The 24,915-nt window shown below is 42.2% G+C and overlaps 3 protein-coding genes across 3 annotated transcripts in view; 2 read left to right on the forward strand and 1 right to left on the reverse strand.

The window, feature by feature from the left end:
- Positions 1–24,915, reverse strand: part of cpt2 (carnitine palmitoyltransferase 2) — a 40,478-nt gene that overhangs the window by 10,119 nt on the left and 5,444 nt on the right. The gene's annotated exons all lie outside the window — the stretch shown is intronic.
- Positions 873–9,516, forward strand: scp2b (sterol carrier protein 2b). Its single transcript, XM_061887902.1, has 5 exons — positions 873–1,031; positions 1,164–1,284; positions 1,365–1,494; positions 1,619–1,698; positions 8,773–9,516. Exons 1-5 carry the CDS (start codon positions 1,009–1,011, stop codon positions 8,866–8,868), a joined length of 450 nt encoding a protein of 149 aa, XP_061743886.1. The 5' UTR covers positions 873–1,008; the 3' UTR covers positions 8,869–9,516.
- Positions 20,272–24,569, forward strand: podn (podocan). The gene is made up of 8 exons (XM_061888376.1): positions 20,272–20,502; positions 23,147–23,413; positions 23,491–23,584; positions 23,652–23,716; positions 23,784–23,893; positions 23,954–24,110; positions 24,183–24,311; positions 24,372–24,569. Exons 1-8 carry the CDS (start codon positions 20,494–20,496, stop codon positions 24,429–24,431), a joined length of 891 nt encoding a protein of 296 aa, XP_061744360.1. The 5' UTR covers positions 20,272–20,493; the 3' UTR covers positions 24,432–24,569.

The following is a 24,915-nucleotide window of genomic DNA, read 5'->3' on the forward strand; positions in this document are numbered from 1 at the left end:
TATACATACACACGCACATATATATCTACATACACACACATACATATAAATATATATGTGTGTACATATATACATATACATACACGTATATATATGTGTGTGTGTATATATATGTCTGTGCATATATGTATATACATACACACATATATGTGTGTATATATATATATATATTTATATACATAAACACACACACATGTATGTATATATATATATATATACACACACATATATATATACATATATATGTGTATATATACATGCGTACATATATATATATATATATATACACATACATACATGCATATATATACGTACATATATACACATACATATATATGTGTACATATATATACACACATGCATACATACATATATATATATATATATATATACACTTGTATATGTCCGCCTATTTTGTACCTAATAGGTCGTGCAAGTATCTTTTCTTACCGTTTTTTTTTTACAGTTCTTACAATGCTTTTGTAAATCTTGTTGCTAATTATAACATATTTGTTGTAAAAATGTTTTTGAAAAATGAAGTTTAAAAAGAAGTTAGATGTAATGAACATTGACATTTGTAAGACGTTTAAAATATTACATACATATTTATTTTTATAGAAATGAGTAGGCTGAGATCACTGCAGTACTGTCTTACAGCCAGCAGGTGAAAGTGTTGTCCAAGTCCAAGTATATTTGTCGTAAATTATGCAGTTGTTGGCAGCAAACTCATTAAAACTCCCTTCTGCAAACTCAAAACGTGACATAAGTGATTTACTGATGGTATATTATGTGTGAGTTTTTAAGTAGTTGAATGACTTTGCCTGTGCAGAAGTTGACGTTAGAGGTTGAGGGTTTGTGTGGTGATCACTCTGGCATCGACACATCGAGTCTGGATTTTCAGAGGCGGGAGGGGCGGAGAAAAGAACCCGGATGTGCAGTTAGCAAACAGCAGCAAACTTAGTTAGCAGCTCCGCAGAAGCTCCACAACTTCTCCAGCGCTGCTTTAAAATGCCCGAAGTACACACACCGAGGTACGGACCCCGATCTTGCTGGTTTAGTTAGCATTAGCCGATGGGCACTTTGTTTAAATGGCGTTTCCTTAACGTGTGTCACCGCCATGCCCGGTGACGTCATTGACGCTATGCTAACGGCACTTGACGCAGGAGGATCGAGGCGGCGCGGTGCAGCGCGGGGGACGGACTGGGAGGACCGGGAGGACTGGAAGGACTGGAAGGCTTCAAGGCTCACGCGGTGTTCCAGGAGATCGACAAGAAGCTCCAGGAGGTGATCACGTGACTTTGCGACGTCGTCTGACACTCAAGCCCTGCTCTCTCTCTCTCTCTCTCTCTCTCTCTCTCTACCAGGAGGGCGAGACGTTCGTCAAGAAGATCGGGGGCGTGTTCGCCTTCAAAGTCAAAGACGGCCCGAATGGACAGGAAGCCACGTGGTTTGTGGACGTCAAGAACGACCGCGGCTGCGTGCACAATGACACAGGTGTGAGGGGCACGACCTTTGACCTTTGACCCACTGCCACTTATTAACACCGGTCTAACGTGTGTGTGTGTGTGTGTGTGTGTGTGTGTGTGTGTGTGTGTGTGTGTGTGTGTGTGTGTGTCAGCGAAGAAAGCCGACTGCACCATCTCCATGTCCGACTCAGACCTGTTGGCCTTGATGACGGGAAAGATGAACCCTCAGACGGTGAGCAGCGACCTTGTAATCACCTGACTACACCTTCAATGTCAGACCTCACATTTCAACTAATTAAGGTCAGGGCAAGTGTCGCTTTAAGGGAGGCCTCAGTTTAGGGCAACAATCAATCAACCAATCAATGTTTGCTTACATAGCCCTAAATCACCAGTGTCTCAAAGGGCTGCACAAGCCACAACCACATCCTGGGCTCAGTCCCACATCAGGGCAAGGAAAAACTCAACCCAATGGGACAATGACAAACCTTGGAAGGGACCACAGATGTGGTCGACGACCTGTGTAATGGACATTGAGTGGATCTAACATAATAGTGAGAGTCCAGTCCATAGTGGATCTAACATAATAGTGTGAGAGTCCAGTCCATAGTGGATCTAACATAATAGTGTGAGAGTCCAGTCCATAGTGGATCTAACATAATAGTGAGAGTCCAGTCCATAGTGGATCTAACATAATAGTGTGCGAGTCCAGTCCATAGTGGATTCAACATAATAGTGTGAGAGTCCAGTCCATTGTGGATTTAACATAATAGTATGAGAGTCCAGTCCATAGTGGATCTAACATAATAGTGTGAGAGTCCAGTCCATAGTGGATCTAACATAATAGTGTGAGAGTCCAGTCCATAGTGGATCTAACATAATAGTGAGAGTCCAGTCCATAGTGGATCTAACATTAATAGTGTGAGAGTCCAGTCCATAGCGGATCTAACATAATAGTGTGAGAGTCCAGTCCATAGTGGATCTAACATAATAGTGAGAGTCCAGTCCATAGTGGATCTAACATAATAGTGTGAGAGTCCAGTCCATAGTGGATCTAACATAATAGTGTGAGAGTCCAGTCCATAGTGGATCTAACATGATAGCGAGAGTCCAGTCCATAGTGGATCTAACATAATAGTGAGAGTCCAGTCCATAGTGGATCTAACATAATAGTGAGAGTCCAGTCCATAGTGGATCTAACATAATAGTGAGAGTCCAGTCCATAGCGGATCTAACATAATAGTGAGAGTCCAGTCCATAGTGGATCTAACATAATAGTGAGAGTCCAGTCCATAGTGGATCTAACATTAATAGTGTGAGAGTCCAGTCCATAGCGGATCTAACATAATAGTGTGAGAGTCCAGTCCATAGTGGATCTAACATAATAGTGAGAGTCCAGTCCATAGTGGATCCAACATAATAGTGTGAGTTCAGTCCAAGGCGCCAAAGCATGCATGCACTCGAGTCCCACAAGTCCCAGGATGCCCAAAATGTCCAAAACACACCCAGCCAAGTCCCACGGGAAGGATGGGAGAAAAGTCAGCAAAAGTCCCAAAAATGTTCAAACATCACACAAGTCCGGCTGCACAAGTCACTTAAACTTGGATCACAGATTCTTAAAAATCCCAAACTGTCATTGAAGAAAAATACACCTTAAACCAGGAGTTCTTAAACTTTTTGAACTTTTGTACTACAGAGGAAAATATTAACACTGAATTCATAATCATTCATTGTAACAATTGATCAATAATTATGTCCAACCCAGTTAAAGTTTACAACCTTGTGAAACATTATAAAAGCATGTGTTAATCGCAAAGATTCACATTTTCTTAAGACAAAGTTTAGACTTAGGTCTGGCCGACTAGAAAATAAATACTAAGTACACTGTAAAAGAAGGCATACATGAATAACTGACATTTTTTTTACATACAATTATGTCGTGCTAAATTGATAATATATATGTTTCTTTGCTAAACTGTCAATAGAATCAAAATGACAACGAAAATACAACTTCACCACTTTAGTCATCATTTTTGCGCTTAAGAAACATCGACGACTTTAGCTCCAGATTTGCTGTGTGTTTGATATCTGGAGAGAGTTTGGCCTCACATTGGTGCTGTGTGGTCACCTCAACCCCTCATTTAAGTCACTTAGGAACATTTCTGCACACTACTCAAGTCATGGCATTAAAGCTAAAAAATAAAGGCAACTTCAGATTGTTTTTCTTTGTTCAGTTGTTGGCCAAAGTAAGACTAACACTGTAAAAATATTAAAATACAAATATGGACAAAACTAGCAGCAGCGGTAAAGTTTAGATCAATGAAGGAAAGAAGAAAGTGAATAAATGTTTATAACTGAATACATTTACATATGCAGACATTAAAACAATGTTTGTATTATTTTTGTAATGAATGAAGTAGTGAAGTGAATTATATTTATAGAGCGCTTTTTCTCTAGTGACTCAAAACACTTTACATATTTAAGTTGCATTTAAAGCAGTGTGGGTGGCACTGGGAGCAGGTGGGTCAAGTGTCTTGCCCAAGGACACAACGGCAGTGACCGGGATGGCGGAAGCGGGGATCGAACCTGGAACCCTGAAGTTGCTGGCACAGCCACTCTACCAACTGAGCTATACTGCCCCAAGTAACGTTTGACAACTTTTTTCGAAAAGACAATTTATAATGTGAGATATGACAGGAACATGCATATATTTATTATTCTTTTACAAAACGCTCGCAAAAAGTGGCACCCCAAAAATGGACTGTGGGACCCCATTTTTATGACATGATGGGGTCCCTGGGACTCCATTTAGAAAGTGCCAACACTGATGCAGTATTGGTGCGTGCAAAACAGCAGCAGCTTGTAATAATAATCAAATCTCATCTAAGGGGCCATGGATCATTAATTCCCAGACCTTGACTTTGACACCCCTGATTTAAGAGACCAAAGGGCCACTCTCACTAAACCCCCTTGACTTTGACACCCCTGATTTAAGAGACCAAAGGGCCACGCTCACTAAACCCCCTTGACTTTGACACCCCTGATTTAAGAGACCAAAGGGCCACGCTCACTAAACCCCCTTGACTTTGACACCCCTGATTTAAGAGACCAAAGGGCCACGCTCACTAAACCCCCTTGACTTTGACACCCCTGGTTTAAGAGACCAAAGGGCCACTCTCACTAAACCCCCTTGACTTTGACACCCCTGATTTAAGAGACCAAAGGGCCACGCTCACTAAACCCCCTTGACTTTGACACCCCTGATTTAAGAGACCAAAGGGCCACTCTCACTAAACCCCCTTGACTTTGACACCCCTGGTTTAAGAGACCAAAGGGCCACGCTCACTAAACCCCCTTGACTTTGACACCCCTGATTTAAGAGACCAAAGGGCCACGCTCACTAAACCCCCTTGACTTTGACACCCCTGATTTAAGAGACCAAAGGGCCACGCTCACTAAACCCCCTTGACTTTGACACCCCTGGTTTAAGAGACCAAAGGGCCACTCTCACTAAACCCCCTTGACTTTGACACCCCTGATTTAAGAGACCAAAGGGCCACGCTCACTAAACCCCCTTGACTTTGACACCCCTGATTTAAGAGACCAAAGGGCCACTCTCACTAAACCCCCTTGACTTTGACACCCCTGGTTTAAGAGACCAAAGGGCCACGCTCACTAAACCCCCTTGACTTTGACACCCCTGATTTAAGAGACCAAAGGGCCACTCTCACTAAACCCCCTTGACTTTGACACCCCTGATTTAAGAGACCAAAGGGCCACGCTCACTAAACCCCCTTGACTTTGACACCCCTGGTTTAAGAGACCAAAGGGCCACTCTCACTAAACCCCCTTGACTTTGACACCCCTGATTTAAGAGACCAAAGGGCCACGCTCACTAAACCCCCTTGACTTTGACACCCCTGATTTAAGAGACCAAAGGGCCACTCTCACTAAACCCCCTTGACTTTGACACCCCTGGTTTAAGAGACCAAAGGGCCACGCTCACTAAACCCCCTTGACTTTGACACCCCTGATTTAAGAGACCAAAGGGCCACACTCACTAAACCCCCTTGACTTTGACACCCCTGATTTAAGAGACCAAAGGGCCACTCTCACTAAACCCCCTTGACTTTGACACCCCTGATTTAAGAGACCAAAGGGCCACTCTCACTAAACCCCCTTGACTTTGACACCCCTGATTTAAGAGACCAAAGGGCCACTCTCACTAAACCCCCTTGACTTTGACACCCCTGATTTAAGAGACCAAAGGGCCACGCTCACTAAACCCCCTTGACTTTGACACCCCTGATTTAAGAGACCAAAGGGCCACGCTCACTAAACCCCCTTGACTTTGACACCCCTGATTTAAGAGACCAAAGGGCCACGCTCACTAAACCCCCTTGACTTTGACACCCCTGATTTAAGAGACCAAAGGGCCACGCTCACTAAACCCCCTTGACTTTGACACCCCTGATTTAAGAGACCAAAGGGCCACTCTCACTAAACCCCCTTGACTTTGACACCCCTGATTTAAGAGACCAAAGGGCCACTCTCACTAAACCCCCTTGACTTTGACACCCCTGATTTAAGAGACCAAAGGGCCACTCTCACTAAATCCCCTCATGAGACTCCAGGGTGCACGTGTGAGGGCATCTTTGACAGCGAGTGGGCCGTAGACACAACTTTGGTGTAATATTGTCAATACTGCCACAAGTGGTGGAAATGTGTATCGCAGCAAAGTACCACTCTGGGAGATTTATAGGTTCACCTATTTGGGTTAAAAATATTTTTTGCAAAGCAGTTATTGTAGTCTGCAAATGATGTGTTGTTGTTGAGTGTCGGTGTTGTCTAGAGCTGGGCAGAGTAACCCAGTAATACTCTTACATATCAGTAGGTGGCTGCAGGTAGCTAATTGCTTTGTAGACGTCAGAAACAGTGGGAGGCAGCGTGCAGGTTAAAAAGGTGTCTAATGCTTAAACCGAAAAGTGAGTGCCCCTAAGAAAAGGCATTAGAGCTTAGGGAAGTCTATGCAGAACAAAACTAAAACTGAACCCGCTCCAAAGTAAACAAAAAGCAGAATGCTGGACGACAGCAAAGACTTACTGTGGAGCAAAGACAAAGTACATCCGAACATGACATGACCATCAACAATGTCCCCACAAAGAAGGATAAAAACAAGTGAAATATTCTTGCTTGCTAAAACAAAGTAGATGTGGAAGACATGAAACTGTTACAGGAAAATAGCAAAAAAAGAGAAAAAGCCACCGAAATAGGAGCGCAAGACAAGAAGTAAAAGACACAGGAAAACAGCAAAAAAGTGCCAATAAGTCAGGGTGTGATGTGACAGGTGGTGACAGTACACCTACTTTGAGACAAGAGCTTCTTATGCTTTAAAGCAGGGGTCCCCAAACTTTTTGACTCAGGGGCCTCATTGCGTTAGAAAAATAAAAAACAAACGAAGGAAAATATAAAAAGTGGTACTGTTTTTATAGTATACACATATATGTATATATTTATACATATTATATATATATATATATATATATATATATATATATATATATATATATATATATATATATATATATATATATATATATATATATATAAAATGCTTTCTCCCGCACTAATTGACTGAAAGAGCGTGCACTTGCTGCTAATGATGTCACATTATCAATGAGAAAATGCATTTGTTGACAATATGATTTGCCTGACCAGCTAGGAGACACCGAAAGTAAAAGAGTAAAATGGATTAGAAAGGACAGATTTAAAAAAAAAAATAATAATAATAATTTAATAACTTTAATTTTTTTTTAACTCGGGACTTCCCGCGGGCTGGATTTTGGGGACCCCTTCTTTAAAGTCATATCCAACAACAAATTTTTACTGTCAACTGAGTTTCGTTTTTTTGTAATGATTTGTGCTGGTGGTGTGCCTCCGCATTTTGTCCACGCAAAAAATGTGTCTCGGCTCAAAAAATGTTGAAAAACACTGCTCTAGAGGGTGCTGGCGGTTTTAAAAAAACGCTGTCTTTAACTGTAACAACTTTGGCTGCAACTTTATGAAAAAGCTGCTGCAAAGTCAGGCAATTTTGGACTACATCACCTCCCAAAAAAAGATGATCTATCCACTCAGCCACTTCATGTTGTTGATCACATCACTAATGAGTGACAAGATCCAAGAAACTTGTTGATGTATTCTAGAATATAATAGTTAGTGTGAAGATGTATAATAGTTAGTGTGAAGATGTATAATAGTTAGTGTGAAGATGTATAATAGTTAGTGTGAAGATGTATAATAGTTAGTGTGAAGATGTATAATAGTTAGTGTGAAGATGTATAATAGTTAGTGTGAAGATGTATAATAGTTAGTGTGAAGATGTATAATAGTTAGTGTGAAGATGTATAATAGTTAGTGTGAAGATGTATAATAGTTAGTGTGAAGATGTATAATAGTTAGTGTGAAGATGTATAATAGTTAGTGTGAAGATGTATAATAGTTAGTGTGAAGATGTATAATAGTTAGTGTAAAGATGTATAATAGTTAGTGTGAAGATGTGTAATAGTTAGTGTGAAGATGTATAATAGTTAGTGTGAAGATGTATAATAGTTAGTGTGAAGATGTATAATAGTTAGTGTGAAGATGTATAATAGTTAGTGTGAAGATGTATAATAGTTAGTGTGAAGATGTATAATAGTTAGTGTGAAGATGTATAATAGTTAGTGTAAAGATGTATAATAGTTAGTGTGAAGATGTGTAATAGTTAGTGTGAAGATGTATAATAGTTAGTGTGAAGATGTATAATAGTTAGTGTGAAGATGTATAATAGTTAGTGTGAAGATGTATAATAGTTAGTGTGAAGATGTATAATAGTTAGTGTGAAGATGTATAATAGTTAGTGTGAAGATGTATAATAGTTAGTGTGAAGATGTATAATAGTTAGTGTGAAGATGTATAATAGTTAGTGTGAAGATGTATAATAGTTAGTGTGAAGATGTATAATAGTGTGAAGATGTATAATAGTTAGTGTGAAGATGTATAATAGTTAGTGTGAAGATGTATAATAGTTAGTGTGAAGATGTATAATAGTTAGTGTGAAGATGTATAATAGTTAGTGTGAAGATGTCCTGCCTGTCAGCAGAAGTGGATGACGACGCCGAGAAAGAAGAAGTCAAAGTGTTAGTGGGAAAGGTGGAAATGGTTTGATTGACAGCTCCAACACACTTCTCATAAACTCTTGTCCCACTTTCCCTCCCCAGTTAATCCGTCTCGGTAACTCTCTACTCTCCAACTCTCTCCACTTTGTCAGGCCTTCTTCCAGGGCAAGCTGAAGATCACGGGCAACATGGGCCTGGCCATGAAGCTCCAGAACCTTCAGCTGCAGCCCGCCAAGGCCCGGCTGTAGAGTGGAGGACTCAAAGATGGACTTTGTGGAGAAGTAGAACCACTTCTTTCCTAATAACTTCTGATCCTGCTCATTTACACACGGTCACTTCTTTTAATCCACTTTTCAAGCATCAATGCCTGAGGGTGATGGGAAGGTTGTGTGTCGGCCATGTTAGCTCCTGACACAAGCTGCCAATGTGTTTACTGGCGCTGACCCACTTTCTACTGCAGCTTTCAGTCCGATCCACCTTTTCTGTGCTCACTCTGGGATTATTACTGTTATTGTAGCCCGTGTGTGTGTGTGTGTGTGTGTGTGTGTGTGTGTGTGTGTGTGTGTGTGTGTTGAACACAGGCCACGGTTTAATTTGGAGCATGTCAACTATTTGGACCACAAAAGGTCTCTTTTTTTCAATGCAATACTTTTTTTTTTTTATGATAGAAATGTGATTTTATTTTATTTTCTCCACGAGGTCGAGCCACTACACACTAATCCTAACACCATGGACTAGTAGTTGTGGTCTACTACTGTTTTTAATCAGCTGTTATTCTTCCTTACATATTTCTTAATGACTAATGTATCAGGCCATCACTGATTTATCTGTTGATGTATGGCCTCTTGTTACCGTGACAACCAGCTGCTGATTTCAATAAATGTTTCTATGATTTACTTATAAATAAATGATAAATGGGTTGTACTTGTATAGCGCTTTTCTACCTTCAAGGTACTCAAAGTGCTTTGACACTACTTCCACATTCACACACACATTCACACACTGATGGAGGGAGCTGCCATGCAAGGCGCTAACCAGCACCCATCAGGAGCAAGGGTGAAGTGTCTTGCTCAGGACACAACGGACGTGACGAGGATGATTCTAGGTGGGATTTGAACCAGTGACCCTCGGGTTGCGCACGGCCATTCTCCCACTGCGCCACGCCGTCCTTAAGACTCTTTTTATTTAAAAAAAACATGTATAGATAAATATTTGTATACATATCTATAGATAGATACATATCTACCTACATATATATTTTAGACATATACTGTACGTATATATTAGATTTACTATATACAGAGATATATATGTGTGTATATAGACATTTTTACTGTATATATAGATTTGTCTAGATTTATATACTGTATATGTGTGTGTGTATATATATATATATATATATATATATATATATATATACATACACGCACACACATTATACAGTATATAAATCTAAATACACATAAAAATCTATACATACACAGTATAGATACATTTTAAATATAGTAATATCAATCAATCAATCAATGTTTACTTATATAGCCCTAAATCACTAGTGTCTCAAAGGGCTGCACAAACCACTACAACATCCTCGGTAGGCCCACATAAGGGCAAGGAAAACTCACACCCAGTGGGACGTCGGTGACAATGATGACTATGAGAACCTTGGAGAGGAGGAAAGCAATGGATGTCGAGCGGGTCTAACATGATACTGTGAAAGTTCGATCCATAATGTGTCTCTAATATATATACATAGAGTAAATATATAGGTGTTTATATATATATATATATGTACATATGTATATTTACTTAACTCATCTTATTTAAAAAAGTAAATAAAATGATATATATGTACATATATACATACAGACATTTACTCTATGTATATATTAGAGATATACTGTATACATAAAGATGTATGTATATATAGATAACTATGTGTCTAGATTTATTATATACTGTATATATCAATAAATTGGGTGTGTGTATATGTTTCTATGATTTGCTTAACCCTTTATTTTAAAAAACAATTCATATATAGATAAATATCTGTATACATATACATATCCATGTACATATATTTTTAAATATATATTATATACATATATTTACTGTATGGATAAATTATATATGTATATATATTGTATACATATATATATACATATATATATATACATACATCTATATGTACAGTGTGTGTGTGTATATATCTATCTATCCATCCATCTTCTACCGCTTATATAAGGTGGAGTACACCCTGGACAAGTCGCCACCTCATCACAGGGCCAACAGATAGACAGACAACATTCACACACTAGGGCCCATTTAGTGTTGCCAATCAACCTATCCCCAGGTGCATGTCTTTGGAGGTGGGAGGAAGCCGGAGTACCCGGAGGGAACCCACGCATTCACGGGGAGAACATGCAAACTCCACACAAAGATCTCGAGCCCGGGATTGAATCCAGGACCACTCAAAACCTTCGTATTGTGAGGCAGACACACTAACCCCTCTGCCACTTTGCTGCCCTATATGTTACACACATACATACATACATACATATATATATATATATATATACACATACATATATATATATATACATATATATATACATATATATATATATATATATATATATATATATACATGTATATACATATATATACATGTATATACATATATATACACATGTATATCCATCCATTTTCTTCGCTTATTCCCTTTTGGGGTTGCGGGGGACGCTGGCGCAGAGTAGTCTGGGGTTCAAATCCAGGCTCGGGATCTTTCTGTGTGGAGTTTGCATGTTCCCCCCGTGAATGCGTGGGTGGGTTCCCTCCGGGTACTCCGGCTTCCTCCCACCTCCAAAGACATGCACCTGGGGATAGGCCCCTCCCACTTCCAAAGACATGCACCTGGGGATAGGTTGATTGGCAACACAAAAAATTGGCCCTAGCGTGTGAATGTGAGTGTGAATGTTGTCTATCTGTGTTGGCCCTGTGATGAGGTGGCGACTTGTTCAGGGTGTATCCCGCCTTCCGCCCGATTGTAGCTGAGATAGGCGCCAGCGCCCCCCGCGACCCCGAAAGGGAATAAGCGGTAGAAAATGGATTGATGGATGGATATATATATACATATACATATATATATACATATACACATATATATATATATATACACATATATATATATACATATATATATATATGTACACATACATATATATATATATATATATATATACATATATATATATATATATATATATATATATATATATATATATGTATATATATATATATACACATATATATGAATATGTACATATATATATATATGTATATATACACATATATATATATGTACATATAGCTTTTGGCCACTTCATTAAGTACACATTATATTATAACATCTGCCTTTGCAGAGATGATAATGTTGACTTTTAGGTCTTAATATAAGATTTACAGAATACATTGTGTTGTTACGAGACTGAGAAGAGTTTTGAAAAAGTTAGATAGTTGTCCCGCAGAAATGATGAATGGTTTTATCTTTGCAGGTGGAGGCAATGTTGCGGAATTTCTTATGTTATGTAAGACGCTGCTGATCACTTGCACTTCTAAATAGGAACAACAACAACAATAACAACAACAATGACGAGCGGCGGTTTGAAGCAACGTGTCACAATGACTGCAAACCAGGAGATGACATCTTTGACTTGTGTTTTCTTTGTGCTGCGGCACACTTGTGTATTTGTGGCACTGTCACCCGACACCGCAGCTGCTAGCTTGCACTGAGCTTAGCATTGCACAGCTTCTAGCATGCATACACTTAGCTTAGCATTGCACAGCTGCTAGCATGCACTGAGCTTAGCATTGCACAGCTTCTAGCATGCATACACTTAGCTTAGCATTGCACAGCTGCTAGCATGCAATGAGCTTAGCATTGCACAGCTGTTAGCATGCACTTAGCGCATTGCATAGCTTCTAGCATGCATACACTTAGCTTAGCATTGCACAGCTGCTAGCATGCACTTAGCTTAGCATTGCACAGCTTCTAGCATGCATACACTTAGTTTAGCATTGCACAGCTGCTAGCATGCACTTAGCTTAGCATTGCACAGCTGCTAGCATGCAATGAGCTTAGCATTGCACAGCTGCTAGCATGCACTTAGCGCATTGCACAGCTTCTAGCATGCATACACTTAGCTTAGCATTGCACAGCTGCTAGCATGCACTTAGCTTAGCATTGCACAGCTGCTAGCATGCAATGAGCTTAGCATTGCACAGCTGCTAGCATGCACTTAGCGCATTGCACAGCTTCTAGCATGCATACACTTAGCTTAGCATTGCACAGCTGCTAGCATGCACTTAGCTTAGCATTGCACAGCTACTAGCATGCATGCACTTAGCTTAGCATTGCACAGCTGCTAGCATGCATGCACTTAGCTTAACATTGCACAGCTGCTAGCATGCATGCACTGAGCTTAGCATTGCACAGCTGCTAGCATGCACTTAGCTTAGCATTGCACAGCTGCTAGCATGCACTTATCTTAGCATTGCACAGCTGCTAGCATGCACTGAGCTTAGCATTGCACAGCTGTTAGCATGCACTTAGCGCATTGCATAGCTTCTAGCATGCATACACTTAGCTTAGCATTGCACAGCTGCTAGCATGCACTTAACTTAGCATTGCACAGCTACTAGCATGCATGCACTTACCTTAGCATTGCACAGCTGTTAGCATGCACTTAGCGCATTGCATAGCTTCTAGCATGCATACACTTAGCTTAGCATTGCACAGCTGCTAGCATGCACTTAGCTTAGCATTGCACAGCTACTAGCATGCATGCACTTACCTTAGCATTGCACAGCTGCTAGCATGCATGCACTTAGCTTAACATTGCACAGCTGCTAGCATGCATGCACTGAGCTTAGCATTGCACAGCTGCTAGCATGCACTTAGCTTAGCATTGCACAGCTGCTAGCATGCACTTATCTTAGCATTGCACAGCTGCTAGCATGCATGCACTTAGCTTAGCATTGCACAGCTGCTAGCATGCACTTAGCGCATTGCATAGCTTCTAGCATGCATACACTTAGTTTAGCATTGCACAGCTGCTAGCATGCACTTAGCTTAGCATTGCACAGCTGTTAGCATGCACTTAGCGCATTGCATAGCTTCTAGCATGCATACACTTAGCTTAGCATTGCACAGCTGCTAGCATGCACTGAGCTTAGCATTGCACAGCTGTTAGCATGCACTTAGCGCATTGCATAGCTTCTAGCATGCATACACTTAGTTTAGCATTGCACAGCTGCTAGCATGCACTTAGCTTAGCATTGCACAGCTGCTAGCATGCATGCACTTAGCTTAGCATTGCACAGCTGCTAGCATGCATGCACTTAGCTTAGCATTGCACAGCTGCTAGCATGCATGCACTGAGCTTAGCATTGCACAGCTGCTAGCATGCACTTAGCTTAGCATTGCACAGCTGCTAGCATGCACTTATCTTAGCATTGCACAGCTGCTAGCATGCACTGAGCTTAGCATTGCACAGCTGTTAGCATGCACTTAGCGCATTGCATAGCTTCTAGCATGCATACACTTAGCTTAGCATTGCACAGCTGCTAGCATGCACTTAGCTTAGCATTGCACAGCTACTAGCATGCATGCACTTACCTTAGCATTGCACAGCTGTTAGCATGCACTTAGCGCATTGCATAGCTTCTAGCATGCATACACTTAGTTTAGCATTGCACAGCTGCTAGCATGCACTTAGCTTAGCATTGCACAGCTGCTAGCATGCATGCACTTAGCTTAGCATTGCACAGCTGCTAGCATGCATGCACTTAGCTTAGCATTGCACAGCTGCTAGCATGCATGCACTGAGCTTAGCATTGCACAGCTGCTAGCATGCACTTAGCTTAGCATTGCACAGCTGCTAGCATGCACTTATCTTAGCATTGCACAGCTGCTAGCATGCACTGAGCTTAGCATTGCACAGCTGTTAGCATGCACTTAGCGCATTGCATAGCTTCTAGCATGCATACACTTAGCTTAGCATTGCACAGCTGCTAGCATGCACTTAGCTTAGCATTGCACAGCTACTAGCATGCATGCACTTACCTTAGCATTGCACAGCTGTTAGCATGCACTTAGCGCATTGCATAGCTTCTAGCATGCATACACTTAGCTTAGCATTGCACAGCTGCTAGCATGCACTTAGCTTAGCATTGCACAGCTACTAGCATGCATGCACTTACCTTAGCATTGCACAGCTGCTAGCATGCATGCACTTAGCTTAACATTGCACAGCTGCTAGCATGCATGCACTGAGCTTAGCATTGCACAGCTGCTAGCATGCACTTAGCTTAGCATTGCACAGCTGCTAGCATGCACTTATCTTAGCATTGCACAGCTGCTAGCATGCACTGAGCTTAGCATTGCACAGCTGTTAGCATGCACTTAGCGCATTGCATAGCTTCTAGCATGCATACACTTAGTTTAGCATTGCACAGCTGCTAGCATGCACTTAGCTTAGCATTGCACAGCTGCTAGCATGCATGCACTTAGCTTAGCATTGCACAGCTGCTAGCATGCATGCACTTAGCTTAGCATTGCACAGCTGCTAGCATGCATGCACTGAGCTTAGCATTGCACAGCTGCTAGCATGCACTTAGCTTAGCATTGCACGGAGAGAGGCCGGGAGCAGATGTCCAACACAACATGTGGACGGCCCACAAGCGTGGCACACCTGCCGTCCACATGTTGTGTTGGACAAGAATGCCGACAAAAGTCCTGACTGACGTGCAGACGCTAAGGTCAGCCAGCAGAGCGCAGACCCCCCACGTGGCCAAACTGTCTTCATGCTGGTCCCGCTGGAGGGAAAAAAGGATAGGACAGACTTTGTTTCCCACACGTTGAGGAAATCATTGAATGAAGGGAAAAAAGCCATGTCTACTCCAGTCCTGTAGGTGGCAGCCATGTGTGTTACACCATAGAAATGCTGCCTCACCTGGCCCCAATTCAAGATTGTCAACAACACCCACTAACACTTTTATGTGCCTCTGCATCCACCACACTTTCTACAGTGAAGTGAATTATATTTATATAGCGCTTTTCTCGAGTGACTCAAAGCGCTTTACATAGTAACACCCGATATCTAAGTTCCATTTAAAGCAGTGTGGGTGGCACTGGGAGCAGGTGGGTCAAGTGTCTTGCCCAAGGACACAACGGCAATGACTAGGATGGCGGAAGCGGGAATCGAACCTGGAATCCTCAAGTTGCTTGCACAGCCGCTCTACCAACCGAGCTATACCGCCCCTAATTCATCAATAAACCAGCTAACTCGCTAAACAATGATTGACTCATAAATTTATCAATTAACTGAAAAACTAACCGAATGACAAACCGACCAACTAATTAATCAACTGACTACATGATCAACTAACTAATAAACCAACTGACTAACCGAAAATTATTTGACCAACTAAACGACTAACTTACTCAATGACTGACAAGCCAACTGACTAACAAATCCAAAATAATTAACAAATGGACCAACTGAAGACCCAATCAGCAAACTATCGAACCAATTGACTAATTAACCAACCTACTTGTAGATAACCTAACCAACCTACTGACCAACCAACTAACCCCCAAATGACTAATTAGCCAACTAACCAGCTGAACAACTGATTAACTCACAGACTTACCAAGTAAATGAATAACTAACACACTGACTGACTGGCCGACTAAGTAATCCACTGGTTAACTAAACAGCCAACAGACTAATCAACCAATTGACTGGTTGACAAACAGTATGACTAAACAACTAACCGACTAACTTACTAAACGGCCAACAAACCAACTTACTGACTAACTGTAATTAACAAATGGTAAATGGGTTGTACTTACCCTAACTACTTCCACATTTACACATTCACACACTGATGGAGGGAGCTGCCATGCAAGGCGCTCACCAGGGCCCATCAGGAGCAAGGGTGAAGTGTCCTGCCCAAGGACACAACGGACGTGACTAGGATGGTAGAAGGTGGGGATTGAACCAGTAACCCTCAGATTGCTGGCACAGCCACTCTACCAACTTCGCCAGGCCGTCTCAAAAGGACTAACTGACCACATAACCAAGGTACAATCTAACCAAGTGACCAAACAACAAAGTAACTTACCAAATGACCAATGAACCGACTGACCAACCAAATAATCACACAATCAAACGGCGTGGCACGGTTGGAAGAGTGGCCGTGCCAGCAATCTGAGGGTTCCTGGTTTGATCCCCACCTACCAACCTAGTCACGTCTGTTGTGTCCTTGAGCGAGACACTTCAGCCTTGCTCCTGATGGGTGCTGGTTAAAGGCCTTGCATGGCAGCTCCTGCCATCAGTGTGTGAATGAGTGGTGAATGTGCCAATGAATGTCACACACACACTTGGTCCTCTCCAAGGTTTCTCATAGTCGACGTCCCACTGGGAGTTTTTCCTTGCCCTTATGTGGGCCCTACCGAGGATGTTGTTGTGTTTTGTGCAGCCCTTTGAGACACTTGTGATTTAGGGCTATATAGATAAACATTGATTGATTGGTTTAATCCCCAATTTCAACCCTTAATGTTGAAATTGGGGGTTAAATCACTAAATGATCCACCGCTGCTGCTCACTGCTCCTCTGTGTGTGTGAATGGGTGAATACAGTATATAGTATAACCCATATAACTAACCAATTCTCCAACCAGGTAACTAACCAATGGAAACAAATACTAAATAACCAACATAATGACTAACTGACCAACCAAGTGATTTACTGACTAACTAAACAATTGTCTAACAAACCAAACGTTTATTTACAAACTAACTGATTAGTCAACCATCAAACTATTTAACCAACTGACTATTAAAGTTACTTAAAAACTAACCAACCAGCTAACTTGATAACTGAACCAATGCCTATTCAACTAACCCCCAAATGACAGATTAACCAACTGACTAACTAACTAGCCAATTATTTGATTTACATACAACTTACATACAAACCAAATACTGTAATTATCCATTGAACCAGCTAACTAACCGATCAACCAACTAACCAACCAACCAACTAATTAACTAATGACTTCAGTAAATGAATACCTAACTAACCAATTCGCCATCAACCCACCAATGAACCAACTAGCTGACTAACAAACAAAATAATTTAATCAACCACACTGCAAAAAGTCCCTGTTCAAAAAGAAGAAAAAGAAAATGCAAAAATGAGGGCTATATATTTTTTTGAAGTAAGCAAAATGATCTGCCAATAGAACAAGAACATTTGGTTTGTCAAGACTTTCCAAAACAAGTCCATCCATCCATTTTCTGCCGCTTGGGGTCGCTGGTGCCTATCTCAGCTACAATCGGGCGGAAGGCAGGGTACACCCTGGAGAAGTCACCACCTCATCACAGGGCCTCCAAAACAAGTCAAATTAAAGCTGCAAGCAGCGACTGACGGGACCGATTGGGCTGCTGCCCCCGCGACCCAAGCCTGGATAAGTGGTAGAAGATGGATGGATGGATGATTACACAGAGAAAAAGTTGTATACACATGTATTATACATCAGTCTTTTAGATTTGTTATAAATTCTTTCATCAACTTTTAATCAGAAGGGTTCAATCTCTCTCCTGTGCTTATTTGAAGCCGACACTACAAACGGCCTCAGAGGATATCATGTTTGAAAAAAAGCGACATTTTTACCCAACTTTTGTATTGAAGGGCGAATTGCAAACTTACTGTTGATTTTAGCTGGGGGTTTTCAGTGTATGAAATATAGGTCTAAGTGAGACCTACATAGAGGTTTTTGTTTCATGTGTCTACGACATTCCTACTGGGAGTTAGAGACAGTTTTGTCCGAGCAGGACACCACCATCTTGAGACTAATGCATTGTGAATGGGGTGCAGCTTTTGTATTGAAGGGGGAATAGCAAACTTCCTGTTGATTTTAGCTGGGGGTTGTCAATGTATGAAATACAGGTCTAAGTGAGACCTACATAGAGGTTTTTGTTTTATGTGTCTACGACAATCGTACTGGGAGTTAGAGACTGTTTTGTCTGAGCAGGACACCACCATATTGAGCCTAATGCATTGTGAATGGGGTGCAGCTTTTGTATTGAAGGGGGAATAGCAAACTTCCTGTTGATTTTAGCTGGGGGTTGTCAGTGTATGAAATATAGGTCTAAGTGAGACCTACATAGAGGATTTTGGTTCATGTGTCTACAACATTCCTACTGGAAGTTAGAGGCAGTTTTGTCTGTGTTTTTGTCCGAAGGGGAGCTAGAGCGCAATTTTGAGTTTTGGGGTTTGGTTTTTTGATTAGATCGCAATTTTTGCCAGTCCTGATGTGTATGTCACATTTGTTAAGTTTTGAAGCATGTTGAGAGGGTCAAATTACAGCTCAAAGAGGCGGCGGCATAATAATAAAGAATAATAATAAAACGCTAGAAATTCAATAGGGTCCTCTGTCCCTTTGGGACATCGGTCCCTAAAAATGAGGGCTATTTTATTTGAAGTAAGCAAAATGATCTGCCAATAGAACAAGAACATTTGGCTTGTCAAGACTTTCCAAATCAAGTCAAATGAAGCCAAAAAAAGCTTCAAATAAGTACATTCTCACTAATAACAAGTGCACTTTTCTTGGGAGAAAAACAAATATGAGGCATTTTTGCTCATTATGTTAACAAATATTGTTAAATGAAGTAAATGCTAGTACTATTATCTTGATATTATGATGTGCGCTCGGCATCAGGATTTTCTTTTTCATGCTGGAAGTAAGAAATGATTACTTGAAAAAAGTAGTTTTCTACTTGTGAGTGTTGATGACAGCTTTGCAACACTTGATGTTCTACTTTCAAGCATGTTTTACTCATTATAAGTCATCACATCTCAGCAACAAGCTGGAATATCTTACTGACATCATTTAGGAGCAAAACACTTTAAAACAAGTAAAGAAGAATGATCTTATCAGACAGAAAATAGGCAAATATCAGCCTTATTTCAGATATTTCATCTTACTCACATTTCACTTTTTGCAGTGTCATGACCAATGAACTAACCAACTCACCGACCAACCAACTAACTAACCAACAAAGTAATAAAATGACTGAATTACTAACCCCAACTGACTGCAACCAACCAACTCCCAATTAGAACAAATGACGTAAACAACAAAGAAGAATACATGCCTGGTATTATTAAAGAGGTGAAAGGTTAGACTAGAAATAAGATTTGATGGTTCAGAAATAGAAGAAACAGGAGCTCAGAGTAAAGCCGCTGCTCCTCCACATGGACAGGAGCCAGATGCCACCCGAACGCCTCCCTAGGGAGGTGTTTAGAGCACATCCGAGGCCACAGGGAAGACCCAGGACACGTTGGGAAGACTATGTCTCCCGGCTGGCCTGGGAACACCTTGGGATCCCCCGGGAGGAGCTGGACCAAGTGGCTGGGGAGAGGGAAGTCTGGGCTTCTCTGCTTAGGCTGCTGCCCCCGCGACCCCACCTGGGATAAGCGGAATAAGATGGATGGAAGTAGAAGTCATCTCCCAGTGTTGTTTGTGCTGAGTAATCACATCCATCCCACATTAGTCATAAAAGAAGTCTGACGGGGGCTGGACCAGCGCTCAGTCCTGATTGGGTCCAGAAGGAGGGCTTTGAACAACAACAGCACGGCGGCAAAGAAAAACCCCCTCGACTCTCCCCTCCTCTTCCTCTTCCTCCCTGCTCTGCTCTGGTCTTGTCACATCTGGAGAACGTCGAGCAAAGCGAGAGCTCCTGGCCTCCTATGGACAGCGGACTGAAGCTGCTCTGAAAGGGTGAAGTATGGAAGAGCGCTTGCATGCCTGTTGTGAGTGCGTCCAGTTCTTCGTGTTGCACGTTGCTATGACAACCGTGGTCCAATGACATCCTCTCGATGGCGCCAGCTCAGCTAAAGTGTGCATGTAAACAAACTGTCTGTCTGCTATCAAGGCAGAACTTGGATTTTCAGTCAGAGAGAAGCAATGATTCTATCACTTACTGCACTAATCTGCTCCCTCCTTTTCTTCTTCTCTCCTTTTTGATTGTTCATTGCGACCACGCGAGTTAGTCCCACCTCTTCCGCCGTGTCGTAAGTGTGTCAATCAGGGCGGATATACGCAGGTCAGCCGTTTAGCCTGGAGCACCACCAGCCTAAATTACATCGCAAACCCCCGCAATGTACTCCCAGCCCTTTCCTGCTCTGTCACTGGGAAGAATATATTGGCAGAACTGTTAGCGCTGCTCTTGGAAGACAGGGGTACGGGGTTCAATCCCCGGTCGGAGTTCTTTCAGGAAGGTTTGCGAGTTAATGTACAGTACAGGTCTAAACTTTGGACACACCTTCTCCTCATGACTATTTACATTGTAGATTGTCACATCAAAACTATGAATGAACACATGTGGAGTTATGTACTCAACAAAAAAAGGTGAAAACATATTTTGTATTCTAGTTTCTTCAAAATAGCCACCCTTCGCTCTGATTACTGCTTTGCACACTCTTGGCATTCTCTCCACGAGCTTCAAGAGGTAGTCACCTGAAATGCTTTTCACTTCACAGGTGTCATAGTTTTGATGTGACAATCGACTATGTCAATCAGGGGTGTCAGACGTACGGCCCCGTGGGCCTGATTTTCTCTAACCCGCGAGATGAGTTTGCTAAGTATAAAAATAAGCTGGAATTTTTGAATAAAATTACGTGCTGTTTTAAATTTGTTCACTGAATGTCACAAAAGCAGTTATTTGTGTCCCCTGTCTCTAAGGGGGCGGAGCTATGGGACCTGATAAGATAGAGAACTGGGGACACATTATCTGGGTGCGCAGAAAAATGGTGAGATTATTTGTATCCCCCTTCAACTTTGTGTGCGAATAATTAAAAAAGCCCAAATTCCCAAGTTTTGGTGTAGATGATGCTACACATGTGCAGAATAAACCACATGATGTTAGTACTTCAGTTGAGGAAAATGGGTAAACAATAATGATAATAATAATGATAATTATTTATCCATCCATCCATTTTCTGCCGCTTATTCCCTTTTGAGGTCGCGGGGGACGCTGGCGCCTATCTCAGCTACAATCGGGCGGAAGGAGGGGTACACCCTGGACAAGTCTCCACCTCATCGCAGGATAATTATTTATATTTTTATTAATTCCATCTTCTGATAGATCTAAAATTAACACCAATGGGAGCATTTTAAAATTCTGCCGGACTCAATTCCGCCTATTTCACTGATGAACATTATTATGTCATTTATTCAGTAAGTTGAAATAACAACAAAGGAACATAGAAGACTATTAACGGCAACATGTAAGTGTAAAAAAAAACTAAACAAACAACATTATAATCTGTATATTTTCAGGTTGTGCTTGTTCCATTTAAAAAAAGAAAACAATCTGAAGTTATCCTTATTTTTAAGTTATCATGCAATGATTTTTACCAGTCAGGCCCACTTGGGAATAGATTTTCCTTAATGTGGCCCCTGAGCTAAAATGAGTTTGACACCCCTGATGTAAATAGTCATGAAAATAAAGAAACCGCATTGAAATGAGAAGGTGTGTCCAAATGTTTGGCCTGTATGTATTTCTTTAAAAAAAAATGTCAATAAAATTAAGGTGCAAATGAAAATACAGTTTCACCACTTTAGTCATAATTTTTGTACTTAAATTGTTGTTCTAGGACTTTAGCTTCAGTCTTCTGTTTGATATTGAAGGTGTGTCCAAACTGTATGCCTGTACTGTGCACAGATCAGGCGTTTTGCGTAGGACCCCACGATACTACATCTGATCGCAAATATACTCCCAGCCCTTTCCTGCTCTGTCACTAGTAAGAATAGATTGGTAGAATTGTTAGAGGTGCTCTTGGAAGACAGGGGTACTGGGTTCAATCCCCGGTCGGAGTTGTTTCAGGAAGGTTTGCAAGTTTATGTATTAAATGTGTTATTTTGTACCCCCCAATTACTTTTTAACAATTTATTTCCAATTCATTTATTTTAGTGCATCAAAAAAGACAATAAAAATCATATCACATAAATAAAAAAAGAGTGGAAAAATTAAATGGGGCGGGCTCTTAATGCAATTCTGCGTTGAGCCCCAAATGAGCCACGAAGAGAAGGGACAGACTCAAGTGGTTGCGATTGAAAAAATGTAAAAAGAGAGAAGGCAAAGAAGAGGAAGCAGGTAAAGGTAATTGTCATTTGTGGTCCAGAAAAGTCACTTTGGAACAGCACTATTCTTTCAAAGTGTGGAAGGCGGTCTACAGAGTACACTGACGGGACAAGCCAAGTGAAAGATGAGTTTGTTTATGTAGGAGCCTGCTGGGAATACCCCTGCAGTCTAGTCCTGCAGTCTAGTCTGTGCAGCAAAGCCAGAGGATGATTCAGGAGATCAGAACTTTTACAGCTTAAAAAGTCCCAGACGAGATAACATTTCCAGGAATTCTTGTTTTGATCCAAAGCACCCGTGTTGTTGTGCAACAGGAGCTATCAGCGGCGAGCATGGCCTTTCCCAAGCATTCCATCCCGCAGGCCCTCAGCCTGCTGGTCCTGGCCGGGCTGTTGGTTCTGGGCCAGGTCCCGGAGGAACCGGAGGCGGAGGAGCCGGCGAGGGCCGTGGCGAAATCGGATCCCAGCAAATGCCCGACGGACTGCAGCTGCACGGTTGAGGGGGCGGTGGATTGCGCCGGAGTGGACCTCGTGGAGTTCCCCAGTGGTCTGCCGAACACCACCCGCCAGCTGGAGCTACAGGTTTGACCCGTGAGGACATTATGGACATGTGGGCGGGGCTTCTAATAGTAACATATGGTCTGCGTTTTGGCTGGCAGAACAACAAAATAGAGGCGATAAGAGTGGAGCACCTTTCATATCTCCATCAAGTGGAGACGCTCAACCTGCAAAACAACTGGCTCACCACCGACGGTCAGATGCTTACACAACATTATGGGGCGGCAGCGGTAGAAATGACTTTGTCTGCTGGGGTTTGCAGGCCTGGAAGATGAAGGCTTCGAGATGTTGGAGGAACTGGCTTACTTGTACCTGGGCAACAACAAGGTGCCTCACACTGAGCCTGAGTTCTGACTTGATGCTAGATGTTTACTCTTGCTCTTTTTTTTTATAGCTTACCTCAGCACCCAAAGTCTTACCGCCGTCATTAGTCAGCGCCGACCTTGCTGCCAATCAGCTGACCAAGATTTTCCCATACACGTTTGGGTACAAGCCCAACCTAAGGTAAGATGACGATTGTCCCACCTTGTCTCCTTCTGGTGGACTAACGGTGCATGCTTCCAGCTCTGTGTACCTCCACAACAACAAGCTAACTGATGCCGGGCTTCCTGATCACATGTTTAACTGTTCTGACAACCTGGAGGTCCTCACCATGTCAAGCAACTTACTGCGGACCGTCCCCAAGAACCTGCCCCGCAGCCTGTACCGTCTTTACCTGAAGGTCTTTGGCAAGTTTGTGTGCTTGCTGGAGGAAGACACCTGGTCATCTTCCAGTTTCTCCATCTTTTAACAGAGCAACAAGCTGGAGAAAATCCCCGCCGGAGCCTTCGACAGCATGCCGAAACTCCGCGAGCTTTATCTGCAGAACAACTTCCTCAGCAACGAGGGCATGGACAACGAGACCTTCAGGTGGAGAAACGAGGCAAGAACCCGCAGTGACGGAAGAGCAGCAAGAAGTGGTCTAAGGACTTGTGTCTTTCAGCCTCTTGAACAGCCTGGAATATTTGGACTTGTCCAACAACAACCTCAGCATGGTGCCTAAAGGTCTGCCTCGCAACTTGATGCTGTTGCACCTGGAGAAGAACTCCATCCGCAGCATCCCCGCGGATGCTCTGGTTTCCGTGCGGAATCTGGAGTATCTTCTGATTCACAACAATAAGCTGCGCTCACGTTTCATCCACCCGGCTGCATTCCAGGTACTTTTCTTTTGGCCACCTGATGAGACCTTTGTCAATGACCGCTTCATTTGCATGCCTCCAAGGGCCTGAAGAAGCTGCACACTCTTCACATGTACAACAACCTGCTGGAGCGGGTCCCCAGGGGTTTGCCCCGGCGGGCCAAGACCCTCATGTTGCTCCACAACTCCATCGCAGAAATCAGCCGCAACGACCTGTCGCTGTTGTACACGCTGACGGAGCTCAACCTTAGCTACAACCAGCTGAGCAACGCCAAGCTGCACCGCGACGCCTTCAGGAAACTGCGGCTGCTGGAGACCCTCGACCTGTCGGGTAACGCGCTTCACGTGC

The sequence above is a fragment of the Nerophis ophidion genome, linkage group LG26 (assembly GCF_033978795.1).
Source record: "Nerophis ophidion isolate RoL-2023_Sa linkage group LG26, RoL_Noph_v1.0, whole genome shotgun sequence".
Classification (NCBI taxonomy): domain Eukaryota; kingdom Metazoa; phylum Chordata; class Actinopteri; order Syngnathiformes; family Syngnathidae; genus Nerophis; species Nerophis ophidion.

Bases quoted from the DNA above. Each gene is read 5' to 3' on its own strand.
- scp2b (XM_061887902.1), top strand. From the start codon at position 1,009: ATGCCCGAAGTACACACACCGAG. The intron at 1,032-1,163 runs GTACGGACCCCG...CACTTGACGCAG, and splicing joins CCCGAAGTACACACACCGAG to GAGGATCGAGGCGGCGCGGT. The intron at 1,285-1,364 runs GTGATCACGTGA...TCTCTCTACCAG, and splicing joins TCGACAAGAAGCTCCAGGAG to GAGGGCGAGACGTTCGTCAA.
- podn (XM_061888376.1), top strand. The intron at 23,414-23,490 runs GTTTGACCCGTG...TTTGGCTGGCAG, and splicing joins CCCGCCAGCTGGAGCTACAG to AACAACAAAATAGAGGCGAT. The intron at 23,894-23,953 runs GTAAGATGACGA...GCATGCTTCCAG, and splicing joins GGGTACAAGCCCAACCTAAG to CTCTGTGTACCTCCACAACA.